Source organism: Molothrus aeneus, chromosome 3, assembly GCF_037042795.1.
Source record: "Molothrus aeneus isolate 106 chromosome 3, BPBGC_Maene_1.0, whole genome shotgun sequence".
Classification (NCBI taxonomy): domain Eukaryota; kingdom Metazoa; phylum Chordata; class Aves; order Passeriformes; family Icteridae; genus Molothrus; species Molothrus aeneus.
Genome location: NC_089648.1, coordinates 11,939,508 through 11,962,839, shown reverse-complemented (window position 1 = coordinate 11,962,839; position 23,332 = coordinate 11,939,508). Strand labels below are relative to the sequence as shown.

The window sequence follows — 23,332 nt, the reverse complement described above, 5'->3', positions numbered from 1 at the left end:
ACTCCCCCTTCATTCAGCATCTTCTTTAGCTTCTCAGTGAATCATTCACCCTGATGATAAGCAGTCCTTGTTGTCACATTCAGACATGCCAATGTGTCAACTGTACCATATTCTGCCCCTTATGTTCCCCACTAAATTAACTATATTTGAAAAATAAATGGCCTCAAGACATAGTAGGTGGGTCAAATGTATCAAAGCTCTCCATGTATTTTAGGGAATTGATGCCATCTAGTTGAATGAGTGGAAGGCCTACGTGCATTTTAGCCATGGAAACGTGATAAACTCAATGCTGAGTTCCACATGGCATTAACAAGAGGAATATCACTGTGAATTCCCAAATTGCATTAGACTGCCATAGGAGCTACCACAGAAGCCAGTGCAGGTATGACTGCAAGGAAAAACAATGGTTTTCTCCCAGAAAAACTACCTTGGAGGAGCTCCTAAGAAAGTAGCCAAGCTGAGTTTGGCAATAAATCACCTTTTGTATTTTCTTCACTGATCTCAGTATAAAGTGCCATCCACACAATGAAATCTGTAGATGACATGAAGGCAGACATGGTGGTAATGCTGAAGAGGCTGCAGATATCAGTCAAGAGGAACAGAGCCCCTCTGAATTAACAAAAGTGACACCAAGGCTTATACTCCAAAATGCAGGTCACACACTTAAGATATAGGACCAGTTACACCCCTTCTTGCCCTAAGTTGGGACACTTTGATAGAGAATTCATGAGGAAAGACATTCAGCAGGTAGTCAGCTACAGAATGACATTGGCTTTCCAGTTCTGAGGTATGAAAAAGAAAATTAAAGTCTTAAAATGCCAAATTAATATCTGCATTACTGTCTTCATATATCCTTCAGGTTCCTAGTGCTCTCATACAGACCATTTTCAAACACATGTGCAGCTGAAAACCAAATTCAAAACAGAAAAAAGCATCAACGAAAGGTTATTATGATGAGCAGAGAAATGAGAAAACTATTCTGAAAAGACACGTAAGAGCAAAGTGGGATGAACTGGAAAGTGCTTGGACTGAAAGCAAAAGTATTTCTTAAGAGTAGGATGTTTCTTCTAAGTTACTCTCTAAGAGAAACAATTTATGCAAAGAAGCAGACTTGACCCAGTACATTTTAATTTCTAATTTCTTAAGGTCTTCTATCACTAACCTTACTTTTAAATACGCATGCAGAAAAAAAAAGGAAATTGGAATGGGAAAAAAGCCATCCAAGCCACTAATCCTTTACAGGGAAAGTGGCCCATTGATTTAAATATAGTTCCATTAATATTTTCTTTAGCATTCTAAACATTCTCAGAACTTGTTTTTTGACTGGTAATGAAATAATCCATGAGCTGTGTACAGCATTAAACCTTTGTCTTGAGCCTGTGCAACCAATTAAAATATTTTCTGTGAAATTTCAGATTATCTCACCCATATGTATCATCTTTCATAGATCAACTTTACTTTTACTACTAAGATGCATATTCAGAGTCAGTTGTTGTTTTAACTCTGAGATAAGAAAATGCTTTGTTTGATTAAAATGTTTAAACCAATGAAGATTTTGCAAAATTTCTCATTCTAGAAAAATTAAAATAAATTGCACAAAACCAATAATTTCTGAATTTCAAAAACGTAAAAATTTGGGATTATTAAATGTTTTTATTTCAAAATACATTTTTAGATTTTTCTACCTTTCATTTTTCCATTTTGTTTATTTCATTGCCTGTTAAAGGAAGCACAAATTTTTAAGTTCTTCATTCACTAATCTTTTTCTTCTGTAGTAATCTCTAATTTGTCTCCCTTACAGCCTGTATGGTTTCTAACTTTTATATAAAAAAATCAATGATATTCAATATATAACAAGGTTTAAATGATCATACATCCATTGAAAATCAATTTATTTACTCCTTTGATTTTCATTAGGTGGGAATCTGTGACCCTGTTCTCCCTAAGAGGGAGTCTGATCCATCAAAGAACTCGACCTTTACCACCAGGGCTGGGTAAATTCTTCCTGAATATTTTCACATGGAACTTCATCAAAGAATTTTTACAAATCAAAGACCCCAAGTATGCTAACTCATTCATATTTATACCCCATTATCTCCTACCAAACCAGAGTAGGTTTAACTATAACAGGTACCAGCAGACCTTCCCAGGTGGAAACCTCAGCACAGACAGGACCCCAGGGAGATGTGACTCCATGGACACATGAAAGGCTATAAATAACACTGATGAGTTTAGTTTTCCAAATCAGGGAGGTGAGACTTCAGCTGCTCACAAAACAACTACTGATTTAGCTGGTATTTTTCCTATTCTATTCTTACTAATTCCATAGACTAAATATTTTAGACCCACATCCTCCAACTCTAAAGCCTGATTTTATACATATGGCATAAATTTATACATAAAGTGTTTACTTGCACGTTCATCTTCTACATATTCCCATCCTCACAATTTTTCCAAACACTGTTATCTCCAAGGAAAGTAAAGTCTTATGAGGTGTCCTTATTTCACTGGCACCACTGGTTTCCCACAGCAGGAAAATGACATTCAGACCAGGAGACATGGGGCAGTTTGTGTTTCACAGAAACTTAATTGCTGTGAACAGAACTTAAGTCTTTTCCATTGGACTTCCCTCCTGGGCATAAGGGCAGTTTTTATTTTGTCTTTGTGAACAAGCAATGGGAGATTCCTCCAGGTCTGTAAGCTTTGCAGCTTATCAGATGATGGTGTTTCCTCATATCCTCTGTGTCTTACCATCAGGATTAAGGGATGACAGATCTGACTGTAGGAGTCAAAACTCTGGCCATAGCAAGGGAACACACACAAGAGACAATCAAGATGGATTCTTTTATCCAAAGGAGGAACCCAGTGAGATAAAAGGTACAGGCAGTGTGCTGCTGGACAAATAAATAGCAGTCAGAAGCTTCTGTTATTTTCCTGTGAAACACCCTGAAAGTCCTGTGTCCAAACAACAGTGGCCAGAGAGGTTTGAAAATTTGCTCTCTGGCACAAGGCAAGGCAAACACTCAGTGATCATTTACTAGTTAGATTCCTACATCACCTTGACCATTATGAATGTGGTGATAACAGGCTTTTATTAGACTATTCAAAGACACATTTGTGAAAGTGCTTGAGATGTCTCCTACCACCACACTTATACCTGAAAATCATCTTTGGTCTTCTTCCAGAAGAGGCTGTAGGGACTTCAGTTTGGAAGATATTACTAAGCCAATAGTAAGCAAGTTAGGCAAGTACATAGATCGCTTGGGAAATGCTAATCCCATCCCGGAGAAACAAATGTACTGATACAAATGTCTCCTGTTAATTTTAGAGTCAATCTGAACACAGGAAAACCAAGACAAATGGATGCTATTTACCCTAAATAGGATACATGGTAATAGCTGACTCCTAGCATTTATCTCAAAGTCACATGTTCCCCATGAAAAGATGACAGACACTTTTTCTATTTTCTAGAATACAGGGACCAAGAGAAGCATTTAAATGACATGTCCCCTTCCCCTAGCCCTTGGATGTTCTGCATGAACAACTTTGATCCCACAGATCCAGAGACAGTCCCTAAAGACAACATGAGTGATCTCAGCTCTTTAATCAAAACCAAACCACCAAACCATCTAACCAAAAAAACCTCCAAACCAAAACCCAGTGCAGAATCATGCTATATTATATCAAAGCCCTTCAAGCTGGTGATTGCCATATTGAAGAGGTACTGGCATAATGTCAGTTTGTTCTTCTGCCAGCATCCATGGTCTCTCACACAGGTTCTTTGGTGTCTGTGCTCTATCATGATTTATACCTCCTAATCACAGGGATGATCACAGGATGCATCTGTTCCAGCAGTCTGGCAATGCTTTGGACAAGCTCTTTTCTGCAAGCAGTGTGAGTGACATGCTCATGCTGTCAGATCTTGGTGTGTCAGACACATCCCTGACACGTCCTGACCCATGGGCTATGTGAGGACAGCTGCAACAAAGTTATGCTTTTCTAAGGCTAAGCAGAGATCCAGGGATGACTGGGAGGGCATCGTTTTAGATATTTGTCTGCATCAGACAGTGTCTTCCAAACTGCTGCAGGGTCCCAGGAATGCTGAGCACTCTCAGCAGACTGAGCAGTTTTGAAACCATAGACCCATTGCCCAATATCTAATAGGTCATTTTCAGTCTGATTTACATTGGAAGGAAGGTCTGATTTACAATGGAAGATTTACAATGAAGGGAAAATTGTCACTGGTAAAATGATTAGTTGTGCTGTGTGTTTTAAAAGAATCATCATTAGACAAACTGCCTTTGACCACAGAAAGCACAGAGTTAGTGTCAGAAAAGTGATTCTGAAATTCTTTCACAATAAGTGGTGGTTATTGTGGCTTTTAAATGTCCTCTACTATGTTTTGATATACTTTTTCTGACTAGTCAAATATACACACTTCACTACCAAGGAACAAAAATCAGATAATTAAGAAAACTGTTTTTCATGATAAATAGATATGGTAATGAGCACTATTATAAGGGTTTTTTCCCCTCTTCCCTTTTTGATTTTATTTGAAACATATTTTCTTTCAGGTAAGGATTAAAATGTTGTTTCAAATTGAATAAAATGTTTTGTTCTCAGATTATCTAAGTCCTGTGTAAACAATGGGCAATCCTGACATGACAAGTCAGAACATTCTATTCAGAAAACACTGAAATTAATATTTTCATATTACTACAACAATTTTCTTTTTCTTTTTTGTTCCTTTTTTTTTTTTTTAATTTGACCAAAATTCTTAGTTCATTTTGACACAAATTAACAAGTTCTTTGTTTTACGCAACCTTAGGGAACTGAAAGTGTAGAATTATTACCTAACTGAAGTTGCAAGAGCAGCCTCTTCACAGAAGCAGCTGGAGTTGCTATTGTGGAGCAGCCCCATCACCACAACAGCAGCCAGACCATTGGGAAGGGAAATTAAAACTAGACAGTGAAGCAGACAAGATAAGCAACAAGGAGTAGAAAGGATCTGCATGGAAATGGGGATGGTCTATTTATTGGAGCTCTGACTGAATAGTCAGCAGTTTTCTCATTGCTGTTTAATATGATCATAAATTAGGCTGCATCCAGAGAAGTTAATGTGAATTTACTGTCTGCAAAAGAGGTCAAGATGAAACACTAAAGTTCTTTGAGAAGGTGCAGAAGGGATGGTGATAATTCAGCAAAGAGACATAGCACTGAATTTAGTTAAGACAGATGGAATAAATAAATCAAGTGAAAATATGGACATCTTAATCAACTTTTAAAAAACTACAGTGTGCCACTCACAATCACAGGGCTATACACCAGCCACAAACACAAGAAATGGGGAAAACAGAATCAACATTTAATAAAGGGCAGAAATCAAAGTATACATCCTCACAGCTCTAGCGTTTTATTTTATTCAGAAAAGTGACAGGAAAGAAACTTCAGAGTAAAAAAATTACTTTGATGGTAGTCTGGAAGAACATACATATGTAAATCCAAACCTCTGTTTCTGAAAATCATGCAGGCACTTCAGGATACTGAAATCTTCACATTTGTTCAGGACTAAAACACATTTTTCCCAACCATATTTCAAAAAACAACCATCCACCTCAACTAGGATAATCATCCTCTACCACTGACCCCTGCCTCTTTTCCTTTTGCAGCTCTCTCATTTCACACCCACTCAGATATAAATTGAAGGTGCATTGGCCCAGAGCAAATTCAAATCTAGTGGGATCAAGAATGTTGTCACAGGAGAGAGACAGACTCCATTCTGTTCATCTTCCAGGGTCACTCTTCTGCATTTTAGCCAGCTCTTGGGTAAAACACACAAAGCCACCATGGAAGATCTGTGAAGTATTGCTGTGTGATATTTTTTTGTAAGGTACCAGCTGGTTTTGGGCCTTGGGTATCCTTATCTACAGCAGCTACATGGGGCCAGATGAAGGATACACAGGCAATGAAACTGGAAATTCCTGAGTCTCTGACCGGAAAATTCTCTTGGAAAATCTTCACCCAGCATTTTAAGTCACCAAACACAAACAAGCAATGTCTTGTAATCAGGCGTGCCAACCTGAAGAGTAATTCTGAGAAAAATCTTTCCTCAACAAGAAAGACCTGATCAGTTGGTATCTTTTAGACAACCAACTGATTATTTAATTTTATCTTTGAAAAGAAAAAAAAAATCCAGCATAAGTATAGCAACTTTACTAATTAGGCTGCCTAATCTTGGTTTTACTATTAACTAAAAAGCCCAAAACAACAAGAACTGGCAAATCTCATGGAGCAGCATAGTAAGAGAAGAGAAAGGTGTGCCTTGATGGTTGCCTTCTGAGAAGGGAGAAGAGATGGAAGGTGAAAAGGGGGAGGATAGCAACCAAAAGCAATGCTGTTGCATACAGGAGTCATAAAATATTATCATGGGAAAGTCAAAGAAAGTTACAGGCCAACAGCAGTCTCAGAAGATCCAGCCAAGGGATTCTATACTGCAGCTAATGAAGCAACTGAGAATGCCTTGAAATGCAGCCTGCACATAGAGCGCTCATGGAAACTGAATAAAAATCTAATATTTTGTTTTCTTTTTTCAAGGAAAACATCCAACTTTCTTCCACTCCACCAGTTCCGTCCCAAGAAAATCACTTTATTTTCTATTTTTTTTTTCAGCATAAACAAGTTCTATGTGCCACTAGCTTCAGAACTCAAGGCTTCTTTTTGTGTTTGAGCCTGTCCAGGAGCTCCCTGTTCATCCACACAGACCTCCTGGCATGTTTGCCAGACTTCCTCTTGGTTGGGGTGCATCACTCCTGAGCTTGGAGATGGTGAATTCATGCTCATCATTTGGTAAAAACCAAAATAAACAAAACACCACCTCAAGCCTATTCTTCCCTTTGTGTTGAACAGGTCTTGAACACGAACAATAACAAGTCATCCCCAGCTTACACCTTATTTCAGCAACCATTTACCAAACTGCAAAAGGAGAAAGCTAGGGGGAAAAGGAATATCTGAAAGATCACTGAATGTACTTCCTTCAGCATCCCCCTTTCCCTCAAGAGTTTATCACCTCTCATAGATGTGCCTAACTTAGAAACCATTAATGGCTCTAATTCCAAGAGCTGCCATTCATTCATAGCACATTAGCACACAGGTGGGTTTTTTAACAACTTCTGCTATACATAGATTCTTTTACATACTTTCATTATTTCATATATTCTGAATTATGTCCAAGGGTTATATTTCATGTGATTTTTTTAAATTTTTTTTTTTTTGAATAGCTGGACTACAACTGAAATGGCAGAAATAACAAAAATCCCCATCCTAAATACTAATAATTAGTCCAGGGAATGGCTTATACATTCCTTACTAGTGAAACACACCCTCCTGCTGCACTCCACCCCCAAAAATGAAGAATTTTCTACTTTTAAACCAATAAATCAGAACTGTCGTTTGTGCAATCGGCATTCTGGTTTGCATATTTGCCTTCATTTACACCTCTAAATTTGCTGCCTTTTGCTTAATATCAACACACAGAGCAGCTGTTAGGAGATAACATGCAGATGCCTAAGTTAGCATGAATGGCTCAGTTGTCCTACCCAATAAGAAAGGGATTGTGTATCTGAAAAACCTGTTGCCTTTAAAGACGAATAAAATTAGCATCATAGTAATCCTCAGTGCATAGCATTTGCATAAAATTAAATATGGGCCTTCTCAAGACAGCTCTGCTGTCATACTAGCAGTCCTCTTCAAGTAACCAGCATCATCTGCATAAATAATACCCTGCAGTTTGCATTTGGAGTTAAGGCACCTCAGTTTGTGTGGCTGGCTGTACAATTGATAACTGCAATGTTGTTTGGTTTCTGTCTGCTGGAAGACTTCTGCTAAATGCATAAGCTTCAGATTGCTGTAATCTTGTAATCAAAAGAACACAGACAACCTTTTCCTCAGCAAATGTTTCACCCCATCACTTGGGGATAGATTTGTGAGTCACTTTAAACTGTGTAGCTTTTGTCAAAGCCTTTTTTTCCCCCACTAAACCAAAAGTGCAATAAAAACAAATGATAGCAAGAAACAAAACTACTACTTCATGCCTCCATAACTGCATTTTCCCACTTCCAGTAATAACTTGAATTTGGGCTTTTAAACTCACTTAGGAAACGCCATCATCATAAAACTGCACTGCTCAGGATTCTTTTAACTACTTCTGCAGCTACTAAAACACCTCAAGGGAGCTGATCCTGCATCAGGAGGGGAGCAAAACGAGGCAAACTCCTGGCACCCCCCACCCTCTCAGTGCCAGGTGTTTGTGTGAGGCCTTACCTGCTGGGTAGCGCTCGATGACGGGCCAGTTGTCCACCTGCAGGGTGGCATTGCCACCGCTCCTGGTGAAGCGCACCACGTGGTACTTCCCGTCGTTAATGATGGCGTTCATCTCCTCGATGGCGATGTCGTCCGTCCCAACATTAAACTTAACTCCAATTTTTCCCTGGTGCTGCAGAGTTGGGAGGGGGAAGGGAAGGAAAAAAAAAAAAAAAGGAAAGAGGAAGAAGAAAAAAAGAACTAATTAGGAGTTGTTCTAGGAGAAATTGAGACAGTGTGTCACACAGGGGGAAGATTTCTAACAAAGTCTTCCCTCCTCAGATGTAACTTCTGAAGGTTCGCGCGTGGCAGTGACAAACCTTCTGACAGATTAGGAAGTCTGGGACATGTTTTTGAAGGGTAATTGATATTCCAAATGAGTTACTTCACCAAATTGAGCTCTCTCCTTTTCCAAGAGATTCAGATCAAGATGAGGATGGTAGAAGATGGAGAAAAGCTCAAGGTTTCTGACTTTGTCCTCTCCCTCACCTCCATGAAGATTAAACAAAAAATTTTCCTTTTAGACTTTCAAAACAGAAAGACTTGCAGCGTCACTTGAAAGAGATACAAGAATCTTCTGGCCGTAAAAGCCAAGTTCCAGCCCTGCTTTTCCTTTTTTTCAAACCTCATTCATACTTAGAGCCTTTAAAAATGATAATAAAGAAGGAGATTATTTTTTTTTTTTCTGCTTGGAGAGATTTTTGGCATCACATTGTAGTGATTTTGAATCATTAAGCCAAGATCACACTGGCTGATTAACAAGGACTTCCCTGTTCAGAGCCAGAGAGCAGGAAAAGGCATTTGCTGACACAGGAATGTGGAATTGTTCTCACTAAGGCCAGACACTCTTTTTCTTTTCTTTTTTTTTTTTTTGCTGGGATTTGCCTATAAACTTCTGTGTTTGTGTGCTCTTAGGGCTAAGGGGACTTCCCATGCACACCAATACCTGGGAGCAAAGCAGTAGATTTTCCAAATGATTGTCATATCAGCAGGTTTTCATATTTATTGACTTTTAATTATTAAAATGTTCACTCTAATGGGACACCTGCATTTTAACAAGGTTTTTTAATGTCTATTAAAGTTAACTTAAGGACTTTGCATTTTTTTAATCTCCCATAAAATCAATTCTGCTCCTCAATAAAGGTATTTATTACACTGAGGAGAAAAAAAGAAAAGCACTGCACAGTATGAGATTAGGGACTTATTCATAATAATTGGCAATTCTACATGAAATTTCATGTTCCTGGAACTTGTACATCCTTCTTTAAATTTAAAAAAAAGTTCATGAAGTTTTTACACAACCAGATGAAACACAATGAAATATTTTACTTTGTATGTCTTGCTCATTCACATCAAATCTTCCAGAACCAGTTTCACCTCTGTAGCAGAACTCTTGTGTCTGCTCTCTCTTTGCCTTACTACCCTAGCACTGCCTCCTGCAGTAAGTGTACTCTGCAGCTCCTTGTCTCTGGAAGTCCCCCAAGCAAAGAACTCAGGAGTTTGTCCACTTTATTTTATTCTCTTTTCAAACATCTGACTTTGTTTTCCAGCACTGCCTGCATGCTGCAGTTACACAGCTGAGCAGCTGCTCAGCACCTCTGCAGTTCCTCAGCGTTCTGGCACCACACTCAGCTCCCCAGCTATGACCTTTTTTGAAACAACTAAAGGACCATTCCCTCATGAGATTTGCAGAATGAGTCTGAAAAAAATTTTTCTTGGCTCAGTTGATTGAACAATGTTTTAAACATTCCTCTTTTTTTTTTTCCTTGTGGATTATTTTAATATTTCTCCATTCATTGGTCCTACTCTATAGACATTCCCATGTCTATAGAGTGTCAATATGGGATCCACCTTATCCAATTCATGCTCATCTTCTTTTGCCTCTGATGTGAGTTGTATAGCAACTTCCCAGTTATCTTGGAAAGGCAAGTGTAGTTCTTCTTAATTTCAGCTGCTTCAACTAGACTCAGAATAAATTGCACCCATTTTTTTTCCCATGGATTCAGTAACTTATTTGTTTCACCTGTTTCATTCATATGCTTATTCTCTTTACACAGAAATATACACAAAGACATGTAACATTGTCCTGCTTTAAAGCAATCTCCTCTTTTACTAATTTTTGAAATGAAGAAAACCAGCACTTAATGGTGTATGCAACTTTTCATAGTACTTTCAAGAAATCAAAGGGCTCTGAGGATTAAATAAAGCTGACTAATTTTACCATGATTCATAATTACACTATTCATAACCTACACTTTATATACCAGTTTTCTTATTTGCTATATATATGCATACACATATATTATTTTAGATATTTTAAAAAATGACAAAGGAAACAAAACAGCTTTAAAGTCAATAGAAATGGTGGGAGTAAAAACAAGTGGCACACACAGCACTTATATCAGCAGTTTTCCCAAAGTTGGAGAATGTAGGACTGCAGCCAAGTTACCATTTACGAATGGCCAGGTATTGGCAAGTGAAATGAATCCTTTGCAGACTTGAAAGCAAACTTTCAGCCTTCCTTTATAGATATATACCTTCTAGTGAAAAAAACCCCAAGTTTTCCTGACTTCCCTATGATTGTACACAGATACTGTGCACAGAGACCAAGCATGCAGATGCAAGAGCAAATATTACCCTAAAAGCTGGTAGTATAGTGATTCTTTGTCTTTAATTTCTTACACATTTCTACAGCACCTGTGGGCATCTCAGTAACACCTCCATGAAACAAGGAAACAAGTCTGTGTTGCAAATTGAAGACTTCCTGATTATTATATCCATATCTAAGTTTGACTTCTGGACATCACATCAAACATTATATGAATCACAACCCGACTGTGCACAGCCCTTTACAACCACAAAACAAAACATGATGCTGCAATAATCCCTTTTCTATGTAGATAGGGGGTTTCCTAAGCCATTGCATTATCATGGAGGAATGTGACTCACTGCATGCTCCCTCACTGCAAGGTAACATTATTTTTCATTTGTCTTTGTCTCATTAGTTTTCATCTGTCTTAGGTTAAGACCATGTGCACACAGAATTATTGTGGATCAGCTGACATAAAGTAACCTGTTGAGATAACTTGATCTCAGCCCTCAGCCTTGTTAAGCTTAATCTAGTGGGCCCGTAGCCTTTTAGAAAGAGCTGGTTTTTATATTTCCTCTTTTTTGGGGGGCAATATAGTAGTGCAGAAAGGAAAGATACTGATAAAACTGAAGCCTACTAAATTACTATTTTCACTTTGCCAGCCTCAGTTGCATAGTAAAGGGGTGGAAATTTTCCTGTGTCACTCATTCATTCAAAATAATCTTAGAAGTCATCCTTCCTATCAGAAACAGCCTCAGACAAATGCTGAGTGAGAGGTTCCCTCTTCAGCAGTGCCCTGCAGATGGGCACTACAGAAATGTCTGTGCATCACTAAATACTGCAATAAGTCAGCACTGCTGTTGAATGGTGCTATCTCTGCCAATGACCCAAAACAGCACAGGCTCACATTCCCACAAACAAACATTTTTTTGCCCAAAAGCAAAGATTATAATTTCAGAGCTCCCCTGGTAAAAATCAGCTGTGCACACACAGCCCATACAAGTCCACTGCACTGTTTATGGTTCTCAGCCTGTGTTTTCTTTGTGTCAGTCTCACTCAGTTGTGACAGAACATGGTAATGGAACCAATTCCTTTTCCTCCTGTGCCTCCATCTATTCCATACTGCTAAGGCCACAATAACAGAGCAGAGTCAGGCAGGAGGCAGGAGAGTTTCCAAAAAGGCCAAAAGAGAGGAGGGATGCATTTCAACAAGTAGCTTAAACATTGTGTCTACAGAAATTATTTTGAGCCTCAGATCTGAAGGCAGTATCAATAATGCTAAATCCACCACATCACCACCCCTGCTCCCTGGGGCAATGCAGCACAGGGACCTTGGATTCATCCACACACGTTCTGAGCCCCAGCCAGCAACTCTCCAGAAACACCAAACTTTTGTTTTGGAGGTGCTTTGGTCACATAGCTGTCCTATTTCTGAGGCCAGGGTAGCTTTTATTTCTAGCTACACAGGCAGAAAAGTTAATTTGTTTTTGGCTTGTACATTACTGCAACATGCAATGTAGGCTTGGTGTATAGCTTAAATTCTGCTGTCCAAGCTCACAGGCTAAGGATAAATATGTTAATGGCTTCAAAAACAGTTGGATAAAACTGTGAGACAGCTCCAGTTCTATGCTTCTAATGTGCTCTGAAATGTTGGGAGCTTTGATTACTCTAACAGTGTAGGATGTGTATGTGTGCACGTGTACATACCAATCACTTCAACATGTTTTATCTTCAAAAGCTCTGACAGCAACTGCTGTAATCTAGCAACTCCAGTGGAGTATTTTCAAGCTTGTTTTATGAATTGTGTACTCTAAATACTTAACAGACTTCTGATGAGGCACCAGGAATGCTGATGAACCTGAGAACCAAGCAATAAAAGTGGAATGCAAATCAAGCCAGCAGCTGACACTGCAATTTGTTCCCTGTTGGACTCTAGTTCAGTGCTACCAATCTGCCAAAATGCAGTAAAACCAATGCTACTATTTTATATATATATATAGTCTATATATATAGATATACACTCTCACACACATAAATATCTATATCTATATAATTGATATTTCCTATAACATCAGCAATGCTTTGTTGCTCTCTGTAGCAATAACTCTGGAATTAGTCAAACATGAGTGATGCAAACTTGGCACAACAGTAGTTTCAGAATAGACTGCAGACAACCTAAGCTCATAATACTTACATCCCTTAACCACTTCCAAGGAAAAGCAGTAACACTGGGACTCCCACAGGTGGACAAATTGAGAATAAAAAATTCAAGCGTGCCAGCTTGAATTTTATATCATCAGCCCCTGAGGCACCACTGTCTGGTGAATGCAGTAACAAAGTCTTAGAACTAACTGAAGGTTTACTTTGATTTTATTGAAGTGTAAGTTTCTTACAAGTTTTATTAAGAGTGAGATAATAAGAGTAAGTGTAAGTTTCTTAAGTTTTATTAAGAGTGAGATAATTTTCACTCAAATATAATCAGAGCTTAATATTATATATGATAGAAAGCTGTGCAAAATAATTAAAATAATATGTGGGTTTCTCAGTCCTCTAAGGAGATGCATATTTTAAAATAGTACTGCTGGCTTCAGGAGGTGAGGGATACACAACAGACTGAAGATACACTTTGAACTCCAAGATTAATGCAGTAACTATATATATTTTAGTCTAATAATCCATCATTATTTCTTATTACCATCTGGTATCTTCCAGAGGAAATGCTTCCTGGAAAAGACACAGAAAACACAAATCATCTGGGAAGAGTTCTTTGAATGAAGGCATCTCATATTGAATATAAGAGTTTTCTGAATATTGAGTTTTAAATTCATTCTCTTGGGTTTTACATTATTAACCTAATGCTATTTTTTTGTATTGCTTTTCTCTATGAGAAGTGACAAATATCCAACCTATTTTTTCCAACATTAACCCCTTAGTCAACTGCAAGTCAAGACACAACAGAAACAGGCATTCTCCTGTCATACCTCATCTTGTGTACTTACAGTCAGGTTTTGTGCCCTTTCATAAATTCAGAAAGGCATTTCAGAAAGGCTTTCAGCATATCAGTGCTTGACATACTGCTGAAAATCCAGGAGGGGCATGAAACCTCTATCATAGTGCTGGTAAGCCAAGTTACTACTCAGAGGTTGGCACTTCAAGGAAGAATGCAAACATTTCTGTTTATGTCTGATAGGATGCATCCACCCGGTACTCAGTATTTTGGCATCTCACAAGTGGGAAACTATTTGTTTTTTCTTTCTTTTCCTAAAAGCTGGTAATGTGTAGCTAGGGTGGAAAAGCAAAGAAAACAAAACAAACAAACCAAACTTCCCCTTTTTTCTGATTTCCTGGTGAGGACACTAAGCTATTCTCAGTGTTCTTTCTTGCAAGTTCTCACCATTTATTTGCAGCATTTATTTTCCCAATATTTGTTTATTTCTAAAATTCACATCTTTGTAGACCTTAGGTTATGAGAAAAAAAACCAAACCCAAACAACAACAAAACAAACAAACAAAAAAAGAAAACCGTAAACCAAAACAAAATAACCAATGCTTTTCATTTTAATCCAAGATACCAGTCCTGATAATTGTACAGAAAAGCTTAAAGCCCAAAGCCTTGCAAGATACTCTTGGCAGAGCAAGAGGAAGAACTGGAAATCATGTTAAATCATCACTGGGCTTGAGTGGTGGCTGGAATCCAAATGTGGCCCTGGGGTTCCTGTGAGAAGAGAGGTCAGATCTGCACTACCCATTTACACACACCCAGTGGAAATGCAATCCTGGCAACAAAATGCTGCCCAGCACTGTGCTGTGCCACTGCTCAGATTATTCACAGAGGAAAAATGTCTGCAGAGCCAGAAATGCTGCCAGTATTTCCTGCAGCAGCCGTGCATGCTCACCTAAGCACAAACACACCTTTTTCATCTACACCAGGATCCTTCTAGAGACAGTACAAAGCACTTGAACAGCAGATCGATAATCATAAATATACAGCAACAAATTTTTTTTCCTCTTCTAGTTTCAGGGTACTCGATTAGTTGTCCCATGAATTTTGTAAAAGAGATGTGGAGGGAAAAATATGCATCATATTTCGCTCTCCTGTTTTACTCAGAATTTCTGTAAGACCCTTTAATAAACCTCTACATGACCCCAATTTCACGCCATTAAGTCATCTAGGCTTTCTAAATTGATACAGAAATAATAAAAATTCATTGTTCACCAGATGTCCCTGGTTGACATGTAAGAAATAGAACTGTCACTGTAACAACATTATGTATGCAAATATATACAGATGCTACCAGAGCTACTGCTCTCTTAAGCACTGGTCAATAAAAATTAAGCATCTTCTAGCCTTAAACCAATGACCCTTGAATGATGTAAATGAAGTATGGGCTCAGCATCCCACTAATTTACAACTGAGGTGCAGCTAGAAAAAGAACCACCTATGTGGCTCACTAGGTGGAAGGAGCAACATGTGACATAACAAATTTTACGTCCCCAGGTGCCATCTATGTGACACACAGAACAAAATTTCTGGAAAGAAGATATCATGAGAGCAATCACTCACTGACCCAGCATTTCAGGGCAGGAAGCAACTACCCTTTACTACTATGAAAAAAATGGCTTGTGCTTTATCACTTAATCACTTTTTTGCTTTAAAATAATTGTCCTCACAGTCTGCTTTAAAGTGTTATAGCCATTCGATTTATACATAAAGCTCAGCAAGCAGAAAATATAGAAATATTTATAAATCTACAGTTCTGACACTTCAACTCTTAGTCTGCAGTCTTCCTGTTTAGTTTTAACTATTGCAGTCCTCACTGCTATGTATTATAGGTGTATGATTTCAGGTTACCCTGATGATGAATTCCTAAGATAATACAATTACCTGAACAACCAACCCTTGAAATGCAGTAGTTATGAAAGACATATGGAGTAGAGCCCACAGCAGCAACATACTGCATCTTATTATCCATTCAGCATCATTACTGCAGTACACAAAATTAAGTTTTTCTGAGAAAACACGCAGTAAAGAACAATTTAAGTAGCCAGCCCTTAATGTGGTATTTCTTTCAAAATAGAATGTTTCACAGAAATGCCTTGACCTTGTCAGCATCTCACCCAGGGGTTTTAGTCATGGTGAGATCTATGGATGGTTTGAAGAGGTGCTGTTCACCAAACAGAGCATAATTTGAAGGAAACAAAGTCTTAACTACTGGTCAAGGTAGCTTACAGGGCTTGGCTTTGCTCTGTACACTTATTTTCCATGTGAGCAGACATATTGAGTACCTTAAATACAGGATGCTCAGCCTGAGGAACTCCATGCTCATTGGAAGCTCCAGCTACTCAAAAATTGCTTCTGAATGGGCACAATGAGATTTGAAAATCAGGATTGCTTTTCAGTTTTTCATAGTGGTTTTATACAGAGGTTATTAAAACAGGGCTCCTGGAACTTGATATAAGTCATACAAAGGTGTAAAACAAATGAGTAGCACCTTGGTATCAGTACAATCTAATCCACATTGGAAACTGTCCTGGCTTAAGGGCACCGATTTCTGTGTTTAGAAAGGTTTCAGAGAACTCTTCTGATAATTGGTGTGCCTGAAACAAATTCAAAGTCAGAGTGAGTAGGACGTATAACTGGGACCAGAAGTGAAGAATCAGCAAATTCTCAAGCAGGTTTTCATGCTAAATGATTAATAGCCATATGATCAACACACATGCCCATGAAAGCACCAGTAATAATTTTTTGAGAATCTGAGTCAAAGGACTTTTCATACTAAAAGCCTATAATGGCAATAATGGCATTGGACAGCCAACTCCTATTGAGCTTTAATGAAAAATGAACACCTACCTGTCATTCATACCTTTGACAAGCTCCCCTTTAATGTTAACCAGGGTCTTGAATATGTCCAGATTCCTACCACAACCACTGGGAAAAAGCCCTTTTTAAAGACTTTTTAAATGCACACTTTGCATTCCTTTATTGTTCTGATTGCCTGCATGCAAATGCATTTCCAGAATTGTTTCCTAAATATTGTTCTCTTTCTTTGAGGTCACCAGGTGGAAATAACATGTTCCTAATTCATCTTGGCTGCTAAGTACTCATTAGTGACGTGGGTTTACATGACAGAAAACTGAAAGGAAAAGAAAAAAGATCCAGTCCACATAGTGATTTAAAAGTTAGGCATTTGAATAGTGGACTTAGATAAACATTTTTTGCCTCCTATCTTTAAAATGAAGAAAGCATGATATTCTCACTTCAGAAAATTGCTTATCTGAAGCAATTTATAATTGAAAAGTCAATCAGCAAAAGTAAAACAAACAAAAGAAAACACACACAAAAGTCAACTACTGGTCTATGAGACAAATGTAGAACTGAAATGAAAAGTCCTCACACAAGGATATGTAACCTGTGCTGTTCCCAGCCAGCAGAGATACAACATGCCACAGGTAGGACTTGGGCTCCCTGGAAGAAAGGCAAGTCCTGGCTGTTGTCCCAATTTCTGAGCAATCCTATAATTTCTGTTCCCAGCTTTCTTCCTTTTATCCTCAAGTGTAGAGCCATTCTCTGCCAAGCTTTAATGCCATGTATATTTTCCTCCATGGTAGTAGTTTCCTTTATCTCACCTTTCTTCATCTTGAAGATCTTTCAGAATCAAAACCAACTTGACAATTTACTGGTGTGCTGTGCTAGGCAGTGCAGAGTAGCCTATTATCAACGCTACAACAGAGGATCTCACGTCTTTTGATCATTTAATGCTACAGAGCATGTAAAAATCCTTACACCGAATACATGTAGCACAGGAGGTGATCAAACAGTGTTCTTTGACTGGACTGTGAAATCCCTCAGGTAGCTGGAAGGGGAAAGCAAAATCTCATAGCTACCTCTACGTTCTCTGCTCTTGCTGCTAGCAACCCTCAAGGTTTGAAAGACATTGTTTTGGCACCTTAAAAAAAACCCACAAAACAAAACACCACCCTGTGGAAGAGAAGCGTTACAAATGAAAGGGTTCTGTACAAGAAATTAGTGTTTGTGAACAGCCTCTACAAGGAAGAAATCTCTGGGGGGAAGCATAGCAAAATAGCATGAGCACCTTTGACAATATGCTCTTCAATAATCAAGAAGTCCCTTAATTGTATTTAAGAAGAAATCTGCCAGAAAACTGGAAAAGCTGACCCCAAGAAAATCAGAAAAAGATCAAAACTGAATTTAACCCACTCCAAGGGAGCTTTGCCTACAACAGAGCTCTGTACTGTCAGGCTCTGAGTGCCTCTCTGAAGCAGGGAACTTTGATGAATGTTGTTGTCCTTACTGGAATGGTCAGTATCAGTCTTGAATGATGTCCAAATATATTTGTGCTCATCTTATTTTTAAAAATCCCTAACAATATCTAAGTATTTGCTTACAATACCTAAGTATTTGCTTAACAATATCTAAGTATTTGCAGATGTAAAACAATAGCCATTAACAGCCAACATTGCAAAATGCATCATTATCTTCAAATGGCATACTGGAAGGGAAGAGCATCATTCTGTTAACTAAAAGGATGCAAACTCTACAAACTCTTCACTTAGAGCAGGCTTTTATTACTGCTGGAAAGCATCATTTTGGAAATAGGGCATGTTGGGCAGCCAGCAATCAATGGTTTAGGGCAGCATTCTAACCTCATTGCTAGTGTACTCCTGATTTCTGCCCTTACTGCAGCTACTTCCTTCATTTATTGTTTTTTATTACACTTGGCAGATATTTACCTTGGAAAGTGAAAAGTCAGAAGGAACTCCAGAGAAGTCATGGCTGGTTTAGAAATAGTAACATGCTAAAAACAGAGCATCTCTCATTAGAGTTACTTGTCACTTTTTCAGAGCTTCTGCCTCATACTGCTATTCTCACACATTTCACTGTGGAAGAGATGTGATGGTAAAATATTTGAAAGACAGCTGATGCAAATTATGTGCTTTCCATTTTTTGTTTCTTTTTAAATTCTGTCTTCACTAAGATCAAGGTTTTGCTAGAAAGAGCTTAGTAGAAACCAGACATATAACTATTTTCCTTTTCATATTTCCACAGCTTAATGATAGTGAAGGACTATTGAAAAATAAAAAAATATGAATAATTTCACTACTATTTGATCAGATAAGCTTTTGCAACTACATTAGGGTAGCAGAGAAAAGAATGGGCATCTCTGAAAGGAAAACAAAACCCATCAAAAAACCTACTGAGACCCATTGGAAATGTGACTTCCGAAAAGCATAGCAGGGGAAAAATGTCTGCATCTTAAATAGCCTTATGGGAAGCTTATGTTGGATATATCTTGTGATCTGCACCAGATAACCCAATGTCTTGCTGACTTTGCCAGTGTCACAGAGGTGAGGTTTCCACATGGGTGAGCAAACCACTGGAGCAATTTATTCAAACACATTAGACTCAAATTGGCTTTAGTAGAGCACCAGGCAAGGCAGGTGTGTGTGCATGGCTGTGCACACATACTGCCTTTCTGACATTCTTCTGTGCTAAATGAGATAACTTAAAGGCTATAAAAAGAAAACCCTATTTCTTTTCCTTCTCTTATTTTTTCCAAATTGTTCTGTACCCACCAACAGTCTCATTAAGCAGTAACACCATTAGAGGACATCAGGAACACATTTTTTCACCTGTGGTGAAGCTCTGGCTTTTTGCTATTTCTACTTTGCCAGTACAATTGCTAATAGGTTTCTTGGCTCTGCCAGTGCAAAGGGCATTTGTGACAGACAGATCTCCCCAGTAAACATTCTCCCATTTCCCCTCTCAGCCTAGGCAGAGCACTGTGCAAGTGCTGTGCCCACCCCGCTGTGAGGAAACTCGACAAACTCCAGCTTACAGAGCACAGCACAAGCAAGGAATCCACCAGAGCTGCTCCACCACAAAGCTCCACTTCTTACATTACAGGGAGGAGTTACTTTAATGCCTGGATAATTCTAATTGTGATTATTTTCTGTGCTGTACCCCACACTCAAACACTAACCTTGAAGCAGAAAGGTAGGTGCTGACAATCCACCTTCTCCACCTGTTCTCACCAATACAAACACATCAGGGCATGCAGATACCTCCATGAATGGTTGCATCTCTCTATAATTGATGTATGGAGATGTATATAGGGAAATGATGAGGTGAAACAGCCCCTCCTCCTGCCCACTCTTCATGCAGCGGGGTAAGAACAAGGATTCCTGATTAATTACTTATCAAAGAGAATCACCTTAATTAGGGTCAAGTTCTGAGGCAGCTTAATTCATTCTTCAGTTTCTGTGTGAACACATTTTTTCCTACAGAACAATTGATTTGCAGCTCAATTCACACTGTTCAATTATATTTTTATTTTCTAAGGGAAAAAGAAATTAAAATGTTACCTTCTGAAACCAGCGTATCTGTTCTGAGGAAGACCTGAGTGTCATAAGTAATTAAAATAAATGATTCCTGCTTTTTTCTCCTGTTATCCTGCTGAAGCAATTCTTGCAGAGATTGCACTGCTAGTGGGATTGGGGCAATTCTTAAATTTCTGGCTGAGGTGCTGATCCCAGTAAAAGAGCAGGATGCATTCCCAGACAGAGAAGTATTCAGACACACAGGAAATTTTGTGCTGTCACAGGTACTTCTCTATACCTGGGTGTACTCCAAGGGATGGTAGCTGGCTTCTGTTCCTTCTCATTATCCTCATGACAATTATTTCAAAAGATAATTTTCCTATTAAAAAAAAAGCCCCTCTGGCATATAGCTAAAGTTGTTGCATTTGGAAAGGTATCATGGATTCACTGTTTGAGACTATAAAACTGCCCCTGCTTCCTGTATTTACCTTTATTTACTTATTAGCATTGATATTGAGGAACTAAATGTTTTAGTTTGACTCTTAGTAAGTGAGATAGATAAAAATAGGAAAAAATAGATGTGAACAATTGTTTAGTCTTAGAAAGTAATGAAACTCAATATGAAGCCTCAGGATGTGGCTCACATGGCCTATGATCCATTAGAGACACTTGTTTTCAAAGCTTTAGACAAAAAATAAAAAAAAAAAAAGGAAAAAATACATTGCCAACTATAAAGCACTTAATGCTGTCATGGCTTTTTAATAAAGGAATCTAAGACATGGAGGAAAACCTTCCATACCCAGCACCTCACTCATTTGTCATTTCCATATCTGTTGGACAATGGGTTTTTTTCAAGGTTTTTTTCTATATAAAAACAAACAAAAATGTGGGGAGCAGCACAGCAGAAGCAGCTTTTAGCCTCACAGATGTAGTTTATGATTTATAACTTGAGCATTTCTTTCCTGACTATTTATAATCTGTTGATTATAAATCCACAGTATGAACTAGAGTCCAATCACTCATTAAATTTTTTTGCATCATATTTACAGCTGTAAAAACAGAAAAGCTGTCGTTGGGCAGTCCTCAACTCAGAGGGATTTAGATCAGGTTTAGGAACCACTCTACTGTTATTCCAAACTGTGTCATTGAGGGTATGGATACTTTCCACTCCTGTGGGTGAAATACTGGGCTACTTTCTACTCTGCTAAGTCCAGGCCTTCCCACCAGGCCATTCCCATCACTGTCCTCCACAACCACTCCAAAAGCAGAAATATATCTGCTTAATGGAAGTTCCTATACAGTTTCCAGCTTTTCCTCCCCCTCCTTCCCTCCCACCCAAGATTTCCTGGACAAGCTGAAGTTTTCCAGCTTCCTTGGCTCCTCTTTCTGGGACATAGCCTGACAAAGAAGTGACCCCACTCCACACCTGCCCTGCTCCTGGAGAAAAAGTCATGCATAAGAGAATTGTAATGTGAAGGGTCAGGCTAGCAGATGCTGACAGGGCCTTCAGGGAACTTTGAAAACACATTAATGATTGCAATTACAACACATTATGGTGTTATAAGATCTTCCTTAGCAAAGTCCGGAAGAGGTTTCCTATGAATCAGTGGCATCACATTATGGAATTAAAGCTTGCCCTCTCCTTGCCCTTATTCTTCATAAAATATATAACCTTGCAACCCACATAATGTCCTTCTGCCCCACAAAAAACCTCAAACATATTTGCCAAGGAGAATGCTTTTCTGCCCCCTCAGACAATCCCTTTATGGATATTATTGTTGGTAATAATTTACTTTGCTTTAAAAAGTAAATAAGTGCAAAATAACAAATGCAAACAGTGAAAATAATGCAGAAATACATGTTCAATAATTGCACAGGCTGAAAAAAAATCATTTTATATTACGTAGACATAAAAAAATTCAATGTAGATATTTTCTGAAGAAAAAAGTATTTCATACCTCATTGCTGCCACGAGAAGAGCTTCAGCAAACAGTTCTAACCAATCCAGTGAGCCAAATCATAAAGCTTCAGGCAGTCACGAAAAGCTATTGATTTTTTTTCTTTTTTTTAAAAAGGCTTTTTCAGCTGCAAATTCCTATTGATTTGTGACAAAAATGTGCAAGTGGCATTGGCCAGTATAGCCATTGTGGGAAAAGCCAAGATTGCAGCTTCTCTGGTTAAGCTGCTCCGAAGTTTATTGTGGTCAGCCTCAGCCTGCTCCATCTGATCTTGGATCAAATAAAACACAGCACATATGATTCCCAACAGCAATAATCAAAACTGAGGGTTTCAGATTCTGCTGGAAACAAAACTACAGGAAGAAGAAATGGGCAGGATATTTCTCTTTATTGCTGGGAAACAGATTTCTAACAATGAACTATGTGGATTTATTTTTTATTTCTTGAAGTCATCTCATCTATACCATGTTGATACCCCGCTGATGGTTCCTTCCTCTCCCTGAGCAGCACTCAGGGCTAAGGGATGGGATCCCTGCTCACCTTGCACAGTGCAGGTCTCCCTTCCCTACAAGCATTTCAAAAGTCTGGGCTAAGCCATCCTAGGAAAGGATAACATGAGACTGAACTATGTGTTTTCCCTCTCTTCTCTAATCATCTCACTTGTTTTCCCTCCTCCTTGCAGAGATAAAAAAGAGCTCATTCCCATTGCAGCCTGGGGCCTCTGGTCACCATCAGGTGGGAAAACACATCAGTCAGCACCTTTGGGTTGATACCAACTTTTTCAGGCTGGAGGTGTGTCTGAAGAACAGATTGGGCCACTTTCTCCTGCTAACAAAAGCTCTAAAGATGGGATGATAAACTTTCAAGAGTGTCTAAGGCACTCAGATGCAAAACTGCCAGGAGCTGGTGCTGCATAAAACACTGCAACCCAGTTTTATTACTGCTTTTATTCATATGACCTAGAATGGTTTGGTTACATCTACCCACAATATATTCACATTTCTGCCTGGATATACTGTGGCTTGCACTCAGTCTCTCACCTTAAACATGCTGTTGAAAAAACAAGAGTTGGGGAGGTCCCAGGAGT

General features: G+C 38.6%; 1 protein-coding gene across 22 annotated transcripts in view; it reads right to left on the bottom strand.

Annotated features, from left to right (window-relative positions):
* Nucleotides 1–23,332, bottom strand: part of NRXN1 (neurexin 1) — a 678,763-nt gene that overhangs the window by 112,845 nt on the left and 542,586 nt on the right. For all 22 annotated transcript variants that reach the window (XM_066546261.1, XM_066546262.1, XM_066546271.1 and 19 more), the window contains one exon: nucleotides 8,320–8,491. In XM_066546261.1, coding sequence (XP_066402358.1) covers nucleotides 8,320–8,491 — 172 coding nt within the window. The remainder of the gene's footprint in view (nucleotides 1–8,319; nucleotides 8,492–23,332) is intronic.